A 20,124-nucleotide genomic window follows, 5' to 3' on the forward strand; every position below is an offset into this window, starting at 1 on the left:
TTATTTATTATTTTTATGGAAATGTTTATAATTTCCATTTTTATAATTGTAGTATTCTGATTCTGGATCTTCTATAAATAAAGGAAAAAACAGGATGGCTAACAAGGGGTTGTTCGTTTATTATGCTTAACAGGTACCTAGGAATACTCTTTCCAAAGGCAGATATTCGCTGAGATTTATATATATTTGACTGCCTTCCTGCAGGATCTGCTCTGTGTATTGCCACATGAGGTGAGATCCCATTCTCAACATTTACAATAAATAAAATACACTATGTGTAGCCTTGTTCCTTACATAAAATAAAATCTAATCTTCCAAAAATGATTAAAATTCACAAATAATATAAATTGTAACATACAACTAAAGTTCAGGAAAAGTACAGACAGATTAAATGCCAGCCACTAGAAAATACCATTTCCCACTCAGTATCTGTGATCTGTATAAATAATTTAACAACACAAAGAAATGATTTAAAATTGTGAGCTAAACTGAACAGCAGGTAGAGATTGATTTCTAACAAATAAATGATTGTACAATGCAAATTAAAGCATGTCTGCATTCAAATGTTACACTAGGATTTTGTGGGTGAGTTGCCACAAAAAAATCCTGTCTAATGCTTTGCTCTGCAGAGTATCTAAAGCTTTGGATGTCTCCATAGCTCTTTCCTAAATAGTGCTGCTAATGATAAGGATCCTACAAAGCCTAAGGCTTTGCTATAAACCCCAAGTGAGTTTGCACAGTGATAAATGACAGAAATTTACAGAAAAACTGAGAGGAAAAAAAAAAAAGCAAACTCCGGTTTTCTCAAGTGTATCAAATTTGCCAGAATACCCTGATACTGTCATCCTAATGAAGTATTTCATCATATTTCTAAAGACCATGTTATATAAAATCACCAACAGGTAACATGTATAATTTCAGAGAACATTAAAAGGAAAAAAAAGGCAAAGCAACCCTCTGCAAGCATTATGTTTCAATATTGAATAACCACTGCTTCTTTTGTATCTCCTGGCTAATAATTTTTTTATATATGAGACTGAGTCCACGGTAGCCTTGTATTAACCTATTAATGCTTAACAAAAGGAAATGTTAATTTCTCTGGAAAACATAAATTTAGACTGCTGACAGATAAAAATAATTAAGAAATATAATAACTATTTACTTACATGTCTCAGTAGCATTTAAACAAATGTATGTTAAACATAATTTGGAGAAAAATCAATTTTGAATTAATTTCTAATTGGAAGCAACTCAGATTTTCAGCTGGTAAAACTCAATAACTTAGGTATACTTTCTTATTCAGCAACAAATTAGCTTCCATTTAGCATGGGACAGCAAAAACAACTAATTCTTGCATGTTATCCATGCAAGGCTCTACCAAACATGATTCCGTAAATACCTCAACAGTAGTATCACAAGTGACTGAAATACTGCACAGATGTGCACAGGTAAAGCTTCCCCACCACTGCTGCTGCCTGCCTAACCAGAAGAGGCCTGGCTCCCCGTGCACTGTGCAGCTGCTGACCCAACCCAAGCAGCCACCCAGCCTGTCAGTGGGGCATAGCACTGCCGCATGGATTGCCTGCAAGTTGGTTACCTGTCTGATTTCCCAGGCTGCCAAAAAGGAAACAGGCTCAGCTGTCTTCTCCCTGACCTGTCAAGTCAGGGCCTGTCAAGCAGGCTGTTAGATGGCTAAGCAGTGGTATTAAAGGTATTTTCCATTTCACTGGAGATTCGGCAGCGTCTGTATTTTCTCCCCATTAGCAATCTGCACTTTTACAAAATGAAAATTCCCTTTTCTGATCAGATTTAATTCAACCAGATCAAACCTGAAGTGTCAAACCTGAAGTCTAGGAAAAAAAATCACAGAATTTAGATCATAGAATCACAGACTCATGGAATCATAAAATCGTTTGGGTTGGAAGGACCTTCAAAGGTCATCTAGTCCAACCCCCCTCCAATGAGCAGGGACATCTTCAACTAGATCAGGTTGCTCAGAACTACATCCAGCCTGGCCTTGAATGTCTACAGGGATGGCACATTCACCACCTCTCTGTGTCAGTAAGCAGACAAAACCTGTGCCAGTGTTTTACCACCCTCATTGTAAAAAATTGTTTCCTCACATCCAGTCTGAATATCCCCTCTTAGTTTAAAAACATTACCTCTTGTCCTCTTGCTACAGGCCCTGTTAAAAAGTCTGTCCCCATCAAATACACCTGAATACCCTTGTATGTTGAGGGCAGACTGCCAAGTCCTCAGGGTAACACCCTTTGCTGTTCAATCATGTAGGAGTCTCTGCTAGTACCAATGGAGACTTGAAGAATGTCGTGAGTGATGGCAGGGCTCTGGAGGATAAGGTAAAGAACACAAAAGCTCAATCAGTTCCTCATCCTGCCAGCCATGGGAGAGGTGTCAGGAGAGGGCTCATCCTGAAAGCCAGTACTTGTCTGTGTGACTGGTCTAATAGTACGGGCTTTAGTTCACTGAAACCCTCTTTGAGGAGTAAGGGCTGCTGGGCAGAGCTGGTATCCATCTGATAAGGCTGTCGAAAGCATTTTAGTTTGTTGCTGTGGCTGTGGGACCCAGAATGAATCTGCCTGAAATCTAACATGGAAAAATTAAAGATAGCCACTCTTTTTCCCCGATCCAGCAGATAACCGTGATAGTGCTAGAACACAGGAGGCTAAAAGAGGAGGTTTGTGGGGGCAGAGCTGCCCTGTCTCTATTAGCATCAACCTTTACTTACACTGGATAAACTCTGCGTAAGGCCGGGTTTCCTGCAGTTTTATTTCCTGTGTCTGAGGTCACGCAAACCAATGGCAACAGCATGAACGCCAACTAAAGGGCTTAACTGCAGAGGGAGCACTTAGGAAGACTTACTTGTGTGTGAATTCTTGACTGGGTTCAACAGCAGACCCCAACTGCAGCTTTGCAGCTGAGGTGCTCTACTCCATCCAGATGACAGGTTTCATGATCATTATTAGGACAAGGAAGACACAGGCAGACTCCTACATACATTGTGAAAACACAGCCCTAACTTCCGTAGGAAACAAGGCAAAATCCTATTTTTCCCTGACCTCTGAGAAAACTCATTCTGAATAGGTGTTAATTAACAAGAATTTATACCAAAACTTCACTTCTTGTACATAAAATAACAGTGAAGTGGCTTTCTTTAATGTGTAAAGGATTTTTAAACCAGGAGAAAGTTTGACATGACACTTTCTAATGCTCTGGTCCTGTCCAGGCAAGACCTAGTAGATATTTTCATGAATGGCCTGGGTAACAAAATGGCTGAGGTGGAGTAAAAAGAAAAAAAAAATAAATAGGTTTGACAAACCGAGGGGATCTGATAAAAATTGCAGAAATTTAGCAAAAGGAAGAACAGTGCTTAGAAATGTACAAGTGTATTTGGGTAGCAACCATCTAGAATAGAGATCTAGGATGAACAATTAAATTCCGATGTTGTTGGGGAAAAGAGAAACAGTCACAGCCAGAGAGAAGCAGGACTGAAGATACTGATGTAACTGTTTTGAGGTTGGTGTTATAGACACAAGAACTGCCATTTTGGACTCCAGACTTTACACAAAACATTGAGAAACTAGGAGAAGTGCAGAGCAGAAAGAAGAAAGGCAAAGGAACATGGAAAACATGATTTTTTTCACATGAAAGTAGATATAATATGTGGAGGAACTCCTTCTTCTTTATACTATTTTTTCATTATTTTTGCATGTCCACGGGGAAAAAGATAATAAAAAAAAAAAAAAAGCTTAATTTTGGGTTTCAGGTCATGAAATATGAAAACAGTTTGGCACAGTTTTATTGAAAGCTTTTATGAGTAAGTTGGACGCACACCTGTCAGAAATGGTGTCAGTCAGTGCTGTCCAAGTTGTTGACCTGATGCACCACAAGTAAGCACCTTTGTAAAGTTAAAAGCTACGAGACTGGTGCAGCCAGGATGGTAGACCCGAGAGTTCATATGAAGAAAATATGAACAACTCTTCAACAGTCCCACCAATTCAGTCAATGAACAGCTGAATAGAAGGGCACCCCAAAGAACCCTCTGCCTCAGCACCAGACTGGAATGTCCTACCACATCCACCACTGCCAGACACCTGATGTAACCTTGGTGTGATCAACCCATGAGCCACGCTACCTTTGTCTGTTCTACGGCCAAAGGTCTGGGTACACGAGACACTCCCTGAAGCAGCTTAGACTAAGGAACACCTTGAAGTTTCTTCCAACTCACTAGTGCCATGTGCACTCCTCAGTAGGAAGCTCTGAACAGCAGCTGTGAAGTTAGGCTACCTTCCTGGCTTACTGCTTCTGGTTCAACAAGACAGATTTCTCACGAGGGGTTATGCTTAGACGCTCCTCTAGCTCAAAGCTGGCTTTGCAGCCTCGGATCAAGTTTTTTTTTTCCCTGGTTCGTGTTAGCCAGGACCACCGAAATCACTTCAACCAACAGTGCAAGGGTTTTACGACAGCATCCCTGACCCTGGCGCAAGCCAGGAGCTCCGCAGCGCCTAAGAAAGGCCCCATTGCCTCCATTCTCCTTCCCCAGCCTCTCCCCTCAAGGTAACCTTCTTCCCCGCGGATCACCGCGGGGCAGAGGCCACCGCTACCGCCGCTATGACAGCCCGCTCCGACGAGACCCGGCCTCCTGCGACACGGAACCCTGCCAAAGCGAAGGGAAAACAGCAGCCCCAAGACCCGTCGCACCGGCCAAGAGAAGGGATCACGTCGAGCAACCCCCTCTGCGAGCCTCCCAACGCCTCACGGTCGGGACGGCCGCCACCACCGACACCCACCAAGCCCACGGGCGGGGCGAGCGACGTACTCCCGCCCCTACGCCTGGTAGAGGCTACTTCAGCACTTCCGGGTCGGGGGCGGGGCGGAGGTGGGTGCGTGACGTTGCCGGAGGGGTCCGGGGCTGCTCAGCGCCTGTTATTGTTCTCGCCTCCCGCTCTTCCTGCTGCCTTGTGTACCTTCCCCGGCCCCTCAGGCAGCGGCAGGAGGGCAGCAGCGACCCAGCTGCCGGCGGAGGTAGGAGGGAGGAAGCGAGCGGTGCCGGCGGGAGTGGGCCGCCGCCCGGTGGCCGTTAACCGTTTCCACCTCTCCGCAGCGCCAGCCCTGACAGCGGGGCCGGGGGGAGAGCGTCCCGAAGGAGAGAGCGAGAGCCGGGGAGCCGGGCGGCCATGGCCTACGCGTATCTGTTCAAGTATATCATCATCGGGGACACAGGTAAGCGGCGGGGGCGGGGGAGAGCAGGGCCTGGCGCTCCGCTCCCATTTCCGCAGTGCTGGCGTCGTCGACGTGGTGGCTCTGCGAGAAGAGGCGGCTCCCCCGCTCCCCGCCTCTGCGCTGGGCCCCGCCCGGCGCCTCGGCCTGCCTTCCGGCAGCTCCGCGCCCGCGGGCCTTGGGCCCTGCAGCAGGCCTGGAAGCCTGACAGCCGCCTCCTGGCCTGGCTGGCGGGCCGCGGGACAGGCCGGGCTGTGTCACGGCCCTGGCTGCGGCATCGGAAAGGGGGGAGCTGGGAGGAAGGAGGCGCTGTCACTGCCACACTTGAACCTGGGTAGTGCCCCGTGTTTGCATCCCCACAGAGGTGGGGCCTGAGAGCTGCCACATGCCGTCCGCAGTGCTGTGGTGAGACCAGAACTACTGCTGTGAGGTATCTTCAGCTCAGGCCACAGGGATCCCTTTCCAGCCTTGGCTGGAGATGCTGTACCAAACTGTGTCAAAGCATTCTGTCAAAGGAAAATTAAAGCTTTGGCTCTTTCCCTCTTATTTATAGGGATTTTTCTTTTTTGTTTCATTAGGATTTTTTTTTTTTGGGGACCACTGCATTCCCAGATGCTTCAGGTTGCTTCTGGGGTCCCTTCTCTTCCCCACCCATTTGCTTACTACTTTTGAAAACCTTGCTGCTTTCTATTTGACATTGGCTGCTGTGTAACAAGAAATAATGTATATGAATGCTGCAGGCATAACCATATACTGATAGGAATTGCTGTTTGAAGCCCTTTTGCCTATATATTCTATGCTTCCTCAGCATAGTGTGGCTATAGGTAGCATACTTCCATCAGACTGTTGTCAGGGCAAGGTAACTAACCTTGTTAGCTGTAAACTGGTATCTGGTAGCTGTTGTGTGCAGGTATTGTGCATCTTTGTTGTTGTTTTCCTCATACCTGAATAAATGCCTTCTTTAATAATTTTGATGACACACCTGCCACTTTACATGCTATTCTAAGGATACCTGCATAGTTGTACTTCATACTTATGAAACAAATTATCTGTTTCTGGAGTATAATGATACATTACAGTTGCATTACATGTGAGGTTAAATATATGAATGCAACTACTATGTGATTTTACCTTCTTATAAGCCTACATTTAACTGTGAAAGCTTTTCTAGGCTACTGCAGTAGCAGCAGCTGTAGTACAAAAAAGTCTTTAAGAAACAGAACATAGATATGACTATGTTAGAAGCATTAGGCTGTAGATGATATTAATGTGAGTGGCAGTTCATTAAAACAAAGGACAGGAGATTCAGGGGAAGTAGGAAGAGGTTTGTCTGTTCAGGGTGGTTCAAAGTGGTAGTGCAGAATTCAGAAATACAGTGTTTCAGAACAGGTGGCTGATTCTAGTGAATCCCTAAAACCTATAATCATTAAAGTGGTAGAGATGGCAGCAAACAATTGCTTTGGTACATTGATCGTATACTGATTAAATTTTTACAATGGAATATCCTCAGCATAATGGTCTGTGCTGCACTTTCACATTTCAGTTGCTTGAAATGTGAAATACAGAATGGAAGCATGTCACTTCTGAAGTTTCTTAAGATCCAGACATGGGAGGAGTGAGATAGATAACAGAAACGTAAAGAGAAAACAGCTCACAAGTCTGTTTACTTCCTGTAAACCGACTTTTATTCTGAGTTGCTACAGAATGTTAATTATAACTACTATAATAATGATTCTTGAAGTGAATTAAACATGCCAATAGTGGCAAAGTTGGATTTGCTTTTTTTAATGTCTCCTACTGACCTTTTAAGTATTATAATGTAGTTAGTACTGGAGAGCCAATTTATGTTGTGCAGATATGTTGCCAGAATGGCTATGATAGTTTAGGTATTACTACTATTTCTCAAAGACAGTTGAACTTACAGCTCTTTTGACAGAAATTGGGTGGATTAGGACTGTCATGTTCAGTTCTAGTGTTGGTCTGCCATAGCATTCCAACCAGTGAAGATATACCAGTGGTCTTGCACATAGTTGCTTTGTAATTTCCATAGTATTCAAGACATTTATCTCTGGGACTTGATTCAGAGTCTTTGGAAATGGATCAGCTGCCTGGTGACTCAGCAATTAGTTGTAAACAAACTGTAGGAGAAAAGTAAGACAGCATCAGCTGGGGACAGATGTTAACACTTGGCTCATCTTCCTTTTCAGCACTACAAACCAAAGTGGGTTATGCGAACCATGAACAAACCAGTGAAAAACCCCTGCAGTTATACAAGACACCTGCACGTGTCTTCTCTGAATTGTGATTCCACACGCTTTCATCTGCTTAAACACAGGAATTTCAGTATGATCTCAGTCCCTTAAAATGACAGCTACAGAAACTGACTGTGCAAGACTGCCTTTTGCCCAATAGCTCTTGTCCCCTTGCGTCACTTGCTTCATTGCTTGTTGACATTCCGTGACTTTTTCTTTGGCTGGTACTTCAGGCATAGTTGCTTTATGAACATAGGATAAATTCTGTTCAGTTGTTATGTTTTATATTAAGAAAAAAAGAAGGAAAAAAAAAAACCCCAAACTTCTTCCATGTAGTCAGAACTGTTTAAAGATCTAATTAGTGTTCTGTTGTAGGAGGGACCTAAAATGGTGTAGCTGGCTTTCAGGTACTCAAGCAACATTGCCATAGATCTGCATAAATTTTAGATTGTATCAGTGAGAGTAGCTGTGGAATTTCATGGAGTTGGTCTTTTTAAGAATAAAATACAAGTAATATGGAATGCTGACTGCTGTGAGAGTTAACCAGGAAAAAAATCTTTTTATTTGGATATTTCCAAAACAGGGGGGTTTGCAGATGCATTTAGAAGCATATGTGGTGCGTTGCTGCCTGGTGGAAAAGGACCTGGTTTTGCTGATTGACAGCTGCTGAATATGAGCCAGTTTGTCCCAGCCAGCCAACAAGGGCAACAACATCCTGGCCTTTATCAGCAACAGTGTGGCCAGCAGGACCAGGGAAGTCATTTGCCCCCTTTTCTTGACACTGTGAGGCTGCACCTCAAATACTCTGTTCAGTTCCGGGCTGCTCACTGCAAGAGAGATACTGAAGTGCTGGAGCCGGATCCAGAGAAGAGCAACGAAGACAGTGAAGACTCTGGAGCACAACTCTGATGAGAAATGGCTGAGGGAACTGGGGGTTTTAGTCTGGAGAAGAGAAGGGTCAGGGGGACCTTACTGCTCTCTACAACTACCCAAAAGAGGATGGACCAGGGAGGTGGCTGGTCTCTTCTTCCAGGTGACAAGAGGTAGTAGCCTCAAGCTGCACCAGGGGAAATTTAGGCTGGATAGGAGGAAAAATCCGTCACCAAAAGGGTAGTTAGACATTGGAACAGACTTCCCAGGGCTGTGGTAGAATCAATGTCCCTGGAAGTGTTCAAAAACTGTGCAGATGAGGCCCTGCTGCAGTTCTTTTCTTCTGTCATCTTTCTTGGTCTATAGTGGTGCTTATATGAACAAGTAAGCCCACTCTCTCTGCTTGGAGGCATTATAGTTTTGAACCAGGTCAACCTCCAAAGACAAACATCAGTGGAACACTGAGTTTTGTATAGTGGTAAGGAAAGCCTGGAGATTTTCTTCGTGGTGACAGTAGTGGATCTCTGACTTCACAGCTGAAAACTGAACTTTCCTTGCTCTGTTCACAGGGAGTCACAGGACCTAGAAGGGGGTAAGGAAGGAAGTCTGCTTTCTTGTTAAAAGCCATTTAAATGGCTTAGCTGTATCATCACATGTGCTGTGGTTCCAGAGCTGCTTTTTTAATTGTCATGAATACAGCCTGCTACTGGAAAGAATATGCCTTCCTTTTGTTTCTGTAGCCCTGGTCTCATGCACATACTAGTGTTTCTTGTGACTGTAGTTTTATGCTGGATCTGTTTCTTGGTTTAGCTCATTGCATAACCTTACGAGTGAGAAGGGAGAGGTTAGCTTTACCCCTGTGCTGTTCTGGTTTGCTGAGCAGTGAAATGAGCACTAGCATTTATGAAAGGAAGGGAGGTGTTGAAGCATGGCAGAGCTGGGGTGGACAGTAGCAAAGCTCTGGCAAGCTTTGCCTAGAGAACTTGACTGCAGAGTGGCACCTAAAGAGGAAGCTGTTAAGAGAGGCAGAAGAATTTAGAGAGCCAACTCAGGCTGTTGATTTGGAATTCAGAGCCAGATGGTGGGAATACTATAGCAGAAGTTCCATTTCCCATCACTGTTTGTGTACTAAGAAGGGATAAAGGGATCCTAAGAGCAGGCACTTGCAAAGAAGCACACTGTTCCTCTCTGAGCACATAATCTGTTGTTTTAATTTGTTCCTTAGCAAGAGCTTTTGTTTACTGGGGTTGTTGGTGAAGTGTATACAAGCTCTGACAATTCCTTGTTTTAATGGTACTAAGGTGTTTTGTTTTTTTTCTTTTGGGGTGGTTTGTCTGAAGCTATATTAAAATAATTGTGGCAGTAAAATGGAGAATGAGTTAACATATAACTGAATCTCTCCCTTCTGTGTTCTACAATTGAGTATCGTAAGACATGCTCAGTTATTTTTCCCAGAGTGCCTCTTTTCAGGTATAAGATTTAGCGTGCTAAGTGAAAGAGATACCTGGTAAACAGCCACTTTTCTTGTAGAGTTAACCAGTGTAGTTACTTTAAAACATCTGCCATGCCACTGTTAATTGATCTTTGCAGCATCTGTTCATGTCACAAGGTGGTAAACTTCTCAGGAGTTCATATACAGCTCGTGTTACTGATCCAGGTTCCTGGCTGTATCTATGATTGCAGTCTGGTTGGCTCTGGAAGTGAATGAGCCACGAGCTGTTCTCATAAGAACTTTCCTGTTATGAACTTGCAAAGTCTTGAAACTAAAATTAAACCAAAATATTACTACTCAAGGTAGTCAATAAAATATTAATAACCTAAATTTACCAGGCACTACAGCTTCGTTTGAACTTTTTGAATGCCTTGCTTTCAGTCAACACCAGTATAAAACTTAAAGACTTACAGGCATTTTTTGCTGGAAGATTCTAAAGTAGTGGGAATGGCATTAAACAGAAACTGATTGTTTCTTCTGTTTCTGTGTGTGAATCCATCAGTTTGCAGTGTGTCTCTAAAAAGCCTGCTACACAGAAGTAATGAGAGATACAGTCGTCTTGTGCCAGATTGAGACTTGCATCAAAGGGGCTGTGCTAGTCCGTCATCCTTGCTGTGCTGACGCTAGTGTTTGCATGTTCTCTTGAACCAAGAGGCCGGTTACCAGACTTACAGGAAGAAGAAATACCAGATTGCCACTTGAGAAGTGGTGCTGGGACACCTGATCACGTGTCATGTTTAGATTTTTAAATATTTTTCTTATCTTTGTAAGATTTTTTCAAGAATATTGGGTAAGTTTGAGGTTCTGGTTTATCCACTGATACTGAAATCACTTTGTAAGGTTAACAGCAAAAGCTGTTCTCCATTCTATTTCTGGTGTGATTTATAGGTTGGTTTTGTATGTAGGATGGTGATGATACTCTGATGCTCTGTGATGGGCAGCCCTATTTCATTGGCGGTATAAAAGTTATCTATATATGTATATATATATACACGCAGTCTTCTGTGAGTTAGAAGAAGTATTAGTATTTTAAGATTTCTTAGACTTCTGTGTTCTTTGTCTCTACAACTCCAATATTCAGCCCATCTTACTTCCAGCTTCTTACTTCCAGCACTCTCCCCCATGCCTCATTTTTATGCCTTCTTTTATGTCCACTAATTTTGTTGGACATAATCTGTACATGCTTCCAAACTGCTTGTGTTCTGACAGCTTTCTATCAGAAGCCAGATAGCTCCAGAGAAGTGATCTGTTAAGGCGGGTGCTGCAACCTTTGCCTGGGGCTTCTGTGCCATGCCACTCTTAAGCTGTTGATGTGCTTGCTGCTGTGTTTCTCTTCCTTCATTTGAACTTTCATGCTTGTCTGGCCCCACATTAACCTATATTTGTTTGCTTTGTCTCTTCTTGTCAGATTAGTGTGTAAACCCAGCAAAAAACTGAAACTGTTCAAGATCTCATCTGAGCCATATGGAGAAATGGGCATGAATATGCTGTAGGGAAGAGACTAGGGATAGCAGCACCAACAACTGTCTTAGACAACTGGAATTGCTGCATTGTGTGGGATATTGATCTCAGAATACCATGAATTTGTCACAACTCATTTTGTGACAAAACTAAACACTGGTCTCCTATTTCTGTTAATTTAGTTGAAACGAGCCACTGGTCTTAACTTTTTAAGACCAAAATGACAGGTGGGCAGTGCTTAAGATTGTGTAGGTTTTGTTTCCTCATGAAACCATACTAAAAACTTTGCTGAATTTAGTAGTAGAAAGGTCACTTTTACTATATGTAAACCTCTGGTATGCCTGTCTTTTGCCTTGCAGCATAGTTCTTTGCCTTGTCCCTTTGCTGACCAGTGCCCATGTAATGTGAAGTGGTTAAGCCATTTGTACCAGAAATGAGAGTAACTTATGATAATGTTTGTGTTGTCCGTCTGGCTGTAATGTGAACACAGCTGTTGCCAGTTCTGCTTGGACTAGTTCTTGGTGTATTGAGAACCAGTGGGCACCAGCACATGGTGGTTGTAAGCAGTCATATATGTACTGATGATAAATTAGGAGATAGGTGGGAGTGAGGTGTTATTGAGGATCTGATTAGTGTGGAAGACAGCTGAAACCACTGAAGGGGAAGCAGATACAGGATTGAGGGGAGTAGCAAGACCTGTGGAGGGAGGATGTGAAATGATACTTCTGAAGTCTGTTAAAAATTAGTATTATTTTTCCACTTAATAGCAAAGGCAGAACTACTTTTTCAGAAGAAGAACTAATTTTTGTTCAGTTTGTGAAAATAACTGCTTTGATTTTAGTGTTTCTGGAACTTCAAAGGCTGTTGTGTTGTGAAAAAGTTGCGTATGTTTCAAAGTAGGCGAAATGTAGTATTTCAAGTTCTAGTAATGATTTTTAAACGGTATATACCATTCACCTAAATTAATTTCTATTGGTTTTTGACAGATTCTTTTTTTAATTTGCTTAAAACGTCTTTTTTGTTGTTGTTGTTTTTTGTTTAGGTGTTGGGAAATCATGTTTATTGTTACAGTTTACAGACAAGCGGTTTCAACCAGTCCACGATCTCACTATTGGTAAGTCTCTTTTGTACCCCATGATGCTAATGATTAAGTACTGGAGTACCTCAGCATGCTTTTATGAGTTTGTTGTGCTGCAGTAATGTAGGATTTGTGCTGTATTAAGGTAGCAGTGAATCTTTAGCTGATGAATGTGTATTAGCTAATAAAGCCAAGGGGAGATCTTTGTACCTTCCCGATAAGAAAAATCTGAAACAATTTAAAAAATTATGTATTTGTAGTATCTCAGCTGTCTCTTCAGAAAAGCTAAAACCTGGGCATGGAAGCAGAATTGGCCGATGCCAAATTCTGTTTTGATGCAGAATGCATCAATAGTGACGGAAATGGCAGAATCTTTACTAGGGAACATAATATTAGTCTAGCCACAGAACCTTGAAAACAAGTTACAGGTAAACTAAAGCAAAGTTAACCTTTAAGGTGAATAAACAAATTTACTGCTTGGCAAGGCTGATTTGGGGATAGAGAAGGATTGAAGTGTGAAGGTATTCATTGTTTGCTTTTCCTTCCTGAGTGTCCTCCGTTGGATGTGGACATTTGCATTGGATGTAATTTGATATTGTCACTAGGGGAAGTGAATATATGTTGACAGAATGCATTGCCTCTGATCTGACTATGATAAATAATACAGACTTTTATTTAACCTTCCACAGAAAATGAGAGGAATAGTGTGGGAATAAATTCTTCTCTAGGCAAGCTTAGTCTTTCATATCAGATTCGCTGTTTAGCATAACAGATGGTAGTCTCTGTTAAGGTTGCAGAACCTCTGAATTTTTTCTTGATGTTATTTCAAGGAACCTATCAGCTCTAATCATGATAAGCCTTGCACAAAATGTATCTCTAGTCTGTATTTTTAGTTTGTGCCCTGGAAAAATAGGCTTCCTGTGTTTGGGAGTACTGAAATAGATGCATGAAACATAAACAAATACTCTTCATGTAACAGAGTGTATAAGGAGGTTTGGCTATGGCTTCCCTTTTCTCTTGACAGTCCTCCCACACCTTGTGTGTGGCTGTCTAATATACTTCAAATTCTTAGACTAACATCAGTTTTCAGATATTTCTGAGGTCTTGGCAGCAAATAGGCTGGCTGAATAAAGACCCTGAGTTCTTCAGGAAGGCATAAGTTATTGTCATCTTTTATTCTTTAGACCTGCCAAATATATGACACCTTATATATCACTTATGTGTTTGGCAGCCCTGTCACATTAGCAGACTGATAGGCTGTGGGAAACAGCTTCACCCCAGCAGGGTGGTTGTAGTGCCAGTTCTTTGCCTGGCATATAGCTAGCTGAGATCCGAGAGCAGAAATTGAAGCTAGTGGGATGAGGTGAGCCTAGATAGCAACATAATGAGGGATGTAGGAATGGAGCAAAGGGCACTGCTTGGAAAGGGGAAGAAGGGGCATAGGCTGGAAACAGCTTCCTTCCACTTAACTGGTAGGGCATGTGTGTGTGTTTTGGACGGGAGCATGGTTCTCCTAGTTACCCAATCAGATTTACAAAGAGATAAATAAAGGAATTAGTTCAAAGTTGCATTAATTCCCTGTGCAGGGCAAGATGGGATGGCTTGATTGTCTAATGCACTTCCAGCTGATGATGTTAAAACTCCTGAGAACCTGTAGAGTAAATAAAAAGGCTTGTGTTATATAGCCTGACTTTTTTTCAATGCAATACAATGATTGTAGCCCATGGGAGTGCAAATTCTATTCCTGCTTTGAGCAGCTTGGGAAGAAGGGAAACTGAAATTGGGCATCTAGAAAAAAAATATTTCATCTAGAGTTGTGCACAATTCAGCCACAAATTTTAGTATGAGTAACCTAACATGTTACCTCTGATACTGAAGAAGTTTGGAGGGAAATGTCATCTCTAATGAAGACAAGATTGGAAGGATAGAATACATTGAAGCAGATCTTTGAGCTACATTCAGAATACGGCTCATTGCATAATTGTAGTAGCATACTCTAAAAGAGTATTTTTCATTTGGGAACTGAAGTATCTGTTATTAAGAAATGAAGGAGGGCAGGAGAAGTTCGGGAACTTGATGCAGTTGGGGAGGAAAGGAGGAAATAAAAAAACTCCACCACCAAACTAAACTCAGCAACAACAAAACCAAGCGCAGCACAGAAACCCAAACAACAACAAAACAACTGACATTTGTAGATAGATATGGGTGACTAAACCCATAAACTGTACACATTCTGCATGTTCTCTTTGGTTTCCCATTGTCCTTAGGACATTCCCTTACTGATAAACCCAAGCATCTTCTCTTCCTGAGGAGAACAAACTTACCAACAAACTGTATGTGTTGTTTCAGATTCAGAATTATCTCTCAGCAGGTATTTTGATGGAACGGGTTGAACACCCTTCTAATTTTCTTCTATAGGGTAGTGTGTAGAAACTAAACATTTAGGATGATTGCTGGATTTAAATCAGCAGCCCTTTATTCTGCATTTTGAGATCAAATAGTACCTGCAGTGTTGAGGCTTGTAGAAGTCCAAGGACCTTACCCTGGTTTTGCAGCTAACTTCAGAGGGACCATTGTCATTCAACTGCTTCCTTCTTTCTGCTGCTACATTCTTTCAAATTGCTTGCATACTCTTACTGAAAGTTATTTGGATGCTAAAGAGAGCTAAATGTTCTTTGGCCCACAGCTATTTGGCTCCTGTATCCTGTGGGAAGGAGAGTGGTTCCTCCATGCCTCTTTCCCCAAAAGTCATCTGCAGAAAGCAGCGGTGCCTTCACCCCTCAATATTCTAAACAAGCTTTTGAAGAGATGTTTGGAATACTTCCAATTTAGGCTGCTTAATAGAACAGAATCATAGAATGGTTTGGCTTGGGACCTTAAAGGTCATCTTCCACTTAGACCAGGTTGCTCCAAGCCCCGTACCTGACCGTAAATACTGCCAGTGATAGGGTGTCCACAACTTGCCTGGACAACCTGTGCCAGTGCCTCACCACCCTCACAGTGAAGAATTTCTTCTTAATACCTAATCTAAATTTCCCCTCTTTCTGTTTAATGCCATTCCCCCTTGTCCTGTCAGTACATGCCATTGTAAAAAAATCCCTCTCCAGCTTTCTTGTAGGCCCCCTTTAGGCACTGGAAGGCTGCCATAGGGTCTCACCAGAGCCTTCTGTTCTCCAGGTTGAAGACTTCAGTCCAAATCTAGACGGTGACCAGTTTTAAACAAAACTTCAGCTACCAGATCTTGGGTTTTCTTTTTTTTTTTTTTTTGGTTGTGGGTGGTGTTTTTTTTTTTTCTTTCCCTGAAATTATAGATTTATGAAGCATAGATTAATGGAAACTTACAAGCCTTTAAATATGTCCACTAGCTGTAGGCATTTGTCAGATTTTAACTACAGTTGTAATAGCCTCAATTTATGCTTAATTTACTGTTAATGATCTTGGAATTGCTTTACAAGATGGTATAAAAGGCTGGGTTGTTTTGTTGGTTTTTTTTCTGCTGAATAAATTCCTTTTGTTTATTTGAAACATTAACTTTCTTCCTCAGTTATTAAATTTGTTCTTTAGATGAAATTTTGGAAGCACTTTTTTGCATAAAGGCAGATGAGTTTGTATTAATATGGTAATTTATTTTATTTTGTTAAAGTTACATTTGTATGCTCAATGGAATATTTATAAAGAATTTTAGGTTTAATTTCTTCTAAACAGGCTTTAGCAATCCGTCATTGGTGGAGTGTTAAAATCACTGTGACTCTTCAATTTCCTGTTTGCATTCAAATGGACGTTTTTCTCCTTGAGATCTAGAGCTAGTAAATAGTTTGGAAAACTTTGTAGGAAATACCTCCTTGACACTTGCTCTGATTTAATCTGTTTGCAAAGCACTTGTAAAGTAACAGTTTCCCTCTTCTGGAAACCTTTCCAGCTCTTTCAAGCGGCTGGCAAATTAACTAAAGGGGATTGTGAAAGAGGTTATTTCCTACAAATGCAATACTGAGTTAAGTTATATTCTGACTTTCCTAGTACTTGTCATTATTCTTTCTGATTCATGCTAATAATGTAATCTTTTTGTCAAATCTGTTCAGGTGTAGAATTTGGGGCTCGAATGATAACTATTGATGGAAAACAAATAAAGCTTCAGATATGGGACACAGTAAGTAATAAATTGTAGAACTTACCTAAGCGTATGGCTCCACTAGCTTTCCTTTTGTTATAGTGATCTTTCTATCATTATCACCCATGTGAGACAATGTACTTTGTCTTGCAGCTTTCTTTGGTTTCTGTGAAGTTAAAATTTTCTTAATTTTCCTTTTTTTTTTTTTTCTTTTTTTTTTTGGTGTGATGTATTCTTAAAACGGTGCAAATTTCTGCTGTTTGCACTGTAACTTTACTTCCTCAAGTAACACTGTGGCAGATTTGTAAGACTAGAATTTGTGCTACATCACACTTTTGTGAAAGTTTTCTGTATTATTAAGAACTTACAGTTATCTAAATAATCTTTCTCTGTGCATTCATGCAAGGTTTGGTTAATACAATGTTCTGTTGGGAAATTTAATCAGTAATTCTCTAGAGAAAATGTGTTTCCAATGCAGAAGAAAATATATGGCTCACTCCACTCTTCATAGAAAACTTAAGAACTCAAGTTCGCTATAAACATAAAGGGTGGTAAATACTTAAGACAATCAAAAACGGACTGGTAAAAGCTTAAAGTTTTGAAAAACTTAACAAAAACAGAATGACTTTTGAAGGGGTTCGGGTTAAGAACAGTCCTTAGGGAAGTCAGCTGTGTTCTTGTCAGTCACTTTACTGTAGAGCCATCAGTGTCTACTCTTGTGAAGCAAGGGTGTTAAGATGCTCATACTATTAGCTTTGTCTTTCAAATGTTCTTAACGATTCCCTAAGGCAGGGTTGTCTGTTCCCTTTTCCAAAAGCATATTAGGATACCTTTAGAAACTGACAGTTTATGAGCCACAGGCTTGTGTATGTGCTCCTTTTGGTGCAGCAAATCAATGAAGGAAGATACGTTTTTACATGCAAGCCTACATACTTGCACGTGTATATAAAAATGTAAACAAAGGCAGTATTTTAGCTAACTTCGTAGGTAGGATCTGAAGTAACTTTACTTTAGAAGTTCATCACTTGAAATGGCATCTGACACTTGTGCCTCCTTGAATGCTCTCTGTAAAAAATTACAGAACATGGTTGGATTGTGCGTAGTTCAGGCTTTTTGTGTGTTGGGCATTTTTTGCTATTATAGCTGTGGATTGCTGACTACTGAGATTTTTACATTCAATAGACAAGCAAATACCTGCGTGGAAGCAAACTTCTAGTATGTCGTGTAACTGCATGAGAATGTATCTACACTGGTTCTTGTTGCTTAAAATTGGGACAGATTCTTTGTAGACAAAATTACTAATTTTAATACCAGTGCAGCCAAATTGGCTTTCAGACTGATTTTGTTAATGTGCCTTTATCTGTTCCTTGGGTACAAGCGCATTTCAACTATTTTTGAGTAAATTGTGCTTTTCTTGGTGCCTCTGACTCAGTAGTTCTCTGCAGTCTGTTTGGCTTCTTGAATGCATGCAAACTGTTCAATAGCCAAAATTTAAATGGACTTGCTTTTGATTAAAACTTACAAACTTTTTGAGGAGGGATTTTATCTGGTCAGTGCAAGTATATCATACATAGATTAAAAATATCCATTGAAAGCTTTCATACACTGGGTAGATTGTATGCTTGTGTTGTAGGTAACTTTATAAGTTGTAAGCAATAGATGACAGTTTAGTTGCTGTAGTTAAAATTTTAACTGTATACAATCTGATTTTTAAAATACAGAATATTTCTAGTCTAATCCAGTCTCAGTTCTGATCTTGGGTGTAAAGATGTTGAAGGAGTATCAAAATAAGAAATATGATGAAGTATTTCTTAAAAGATATTCTACTTAGGAGTGTAAAAATACAAAAATGTCTGTCATAATGACCAAGGTTACCATTTCTGTGTTGTGTATGTGTTGAGCATTTCCTGATTTTCTGTTTGCACACCTGCTGTTACTGGTGCTATCTCCCTACTTACTAAGCTGTAATGATTTCTATTTGATAAGAGAAATCTTGTTTTACACCAAAAGCTAAGGAAACGCATAAAACATTTATGTTTTGTGTCAGTTCTTAATGAGTCACAGCACCAGCAATTCTTTGATTTAGTGCTAGCCTTGCATACCTGCTTTTAAGTCCCTTGCTGAACAGGAAGCATCATTAGTGGAGACATAAAAATTGGAGTGCTGGATAAAGTTTCGGTTTGACTGCTTGATAGTGAATAGGCACCTGCCTGCCCTGTGGCTGCTGGCTATGCCACATTGGCCTCTCAGAGCCTGGCCAGTCCTGGCTGGCAGATGGGGTTAGCGTTCCTAGGGTCCTGCAGACCCCACCTGCCCAGCCTGGAGTCTCCAGGGCCAGCTGGCTGCTCTCTGAAGCCACAGCCACCTTTTGCCGCCTGGTTGCCAAGCACAGCAACTCCATGGTTGGCGTCTTTGCTGGCTCTTGGACGTGGCCAGCTGCCCATGCTGACTCTGGCAGAACTCCAAGAACTGACTGTTTTCTAGAACTTCAAGGTGAACAAGGCTGAACCCCAAAGATGCACAAACAAGACTGCACTGGCTTCCTCTACCATGTGCACAGGTGTACCCGGGAGCAAGCTCTGGGGCCTCATCTGGGGACATTCTCAGGACAGCGCCTGCCCTGTAGGTGTTTGGGGTACGGGAATGGGAGTGGAGCACAGTAGGTCGGCTCCCCCCCCGCCCAGGCCCTGCAGACTTCCCCTTTCATGGACTGTCCCCCCAGCTAAGAGGAGCTGGTTTGCATGCCACGGTCATTGCTGCTTTACAGAGGGCGAGTGGGATGTGAAGAGGGCAGTAGCCCTTTGCTGACTACAGGGAAAATCCTTCCCAGTGCGTATGCAAGGTGGTTATGGGTCTCCTCAGGAATTACATGTAACAGCAGGAGGTAAAAGAATTTGGGATTGTACTAGGAGGCGCAGAGGACTGCAGCAGCCAGAGATAAGCTGACAGCCAGCTGCTGGCTGACCAAGAACAGGGGGAGCGTCCTGTGGGGCAGAGAAGCCATAAGAGACGTGGCAGTGTGGACACATGCGAACTGCATGTCTTCTCTGGGCCTCCCACACATCCAGTGCCTGACATGAGGATGAACTGAAACAGGGGTTACACACTGGCACTGCTGGAAGAGTTACAGGTAGCAGAGCTAGAGCTCTGCTAAGGGACTGGGCATCCGCAAACAGTGGGAAAACTTTTCACCAAAATCCTCTTGGCATTGCCCTGGTGTGCCGCAGGCTACTCAGGATCACTCAGGCTGCTCAGAGATTTAGAAGCACAGAAATGGGGGGGCTGGTTAGTGGAGCAGGGGGGTTGGGACTACATAGATGATCTTTAAGATCTCTTCCAACCTAAACCATTCTGTGAATAAAGACATGCTTTCTTAAAAGAATCAAATGCTTTAATTGAGATTTTTCTGGCCAGATATTTCTGTGCAGTTGGGATCAGTCTGTGTTGTCTTCAGCGGATCACTGTAGTTTCAAGGAAAAGTGCATCTTAATGGGAATTTATGGAAGCTGCAGCATACACAGCAGGAGAGTGTTGTTACAGGAACCGTGGAAGCTAACACTGTTGCATGTCTACGAGATCCATTTCTGTGTTGCTGTTGGATCACAACTCAAGACTGTGTCTATGA

General features: G+C 41.9%; 1 protein-coding gene across 1 annotated transcript in view; it reads left to right on the forward strand.

Annotated features, from left to right (window-relative positions):
• The first annotated feature begins 4,870 nt into the window (after positions 1-4,870).
• Positions 4,871-20,124, forward strand: part of RAB2A (RAB2A, member RAS oncogene family) — a 45,792-nt gene continuing 30,538 nt past the window's right edge. Inside the window, exons 1-4 of the mRNA XM_061342890.1 lie at positions 4,871-5,043; positions 5,123-5,241; positions 12,356-12,427; positions 16,471-16,538. Of these exons, the coding sequence (XP_061198874.1) occupies positions 5,196-5,241; positions 12,356-12,427; positions 16,471-16,538 (186 nt within the window). The 5' untranslated portion in view covers positions 4,871-5,043; positions 5,123-5,195. The remainder of the gene's footprint in view (positions 5,044-5,122; positions 5,242-12,355; positions 12,428-16,470; positions 16,539-20,124) is intronic.

The sequence above is a fragment of the Neopsephotus bourkii genome, unplaced genomic scaffold (assembly GCF_033783945.1).
Source record: "Neopsephotus bourkii isolate Nb327-2 ecotype Australia unplaced genomic scaffold, CSIRO-AGI_Nbou_v1 NB_1820, whole genome shotgun sequence".
In the NCBI taxonomy this organism is placed as follows: Eukaryota; Metazoa; Chordata; class Aves; order Psittaciformes; family Psittacidae; genus Neopsephotus; species Neopsephotus bourkii.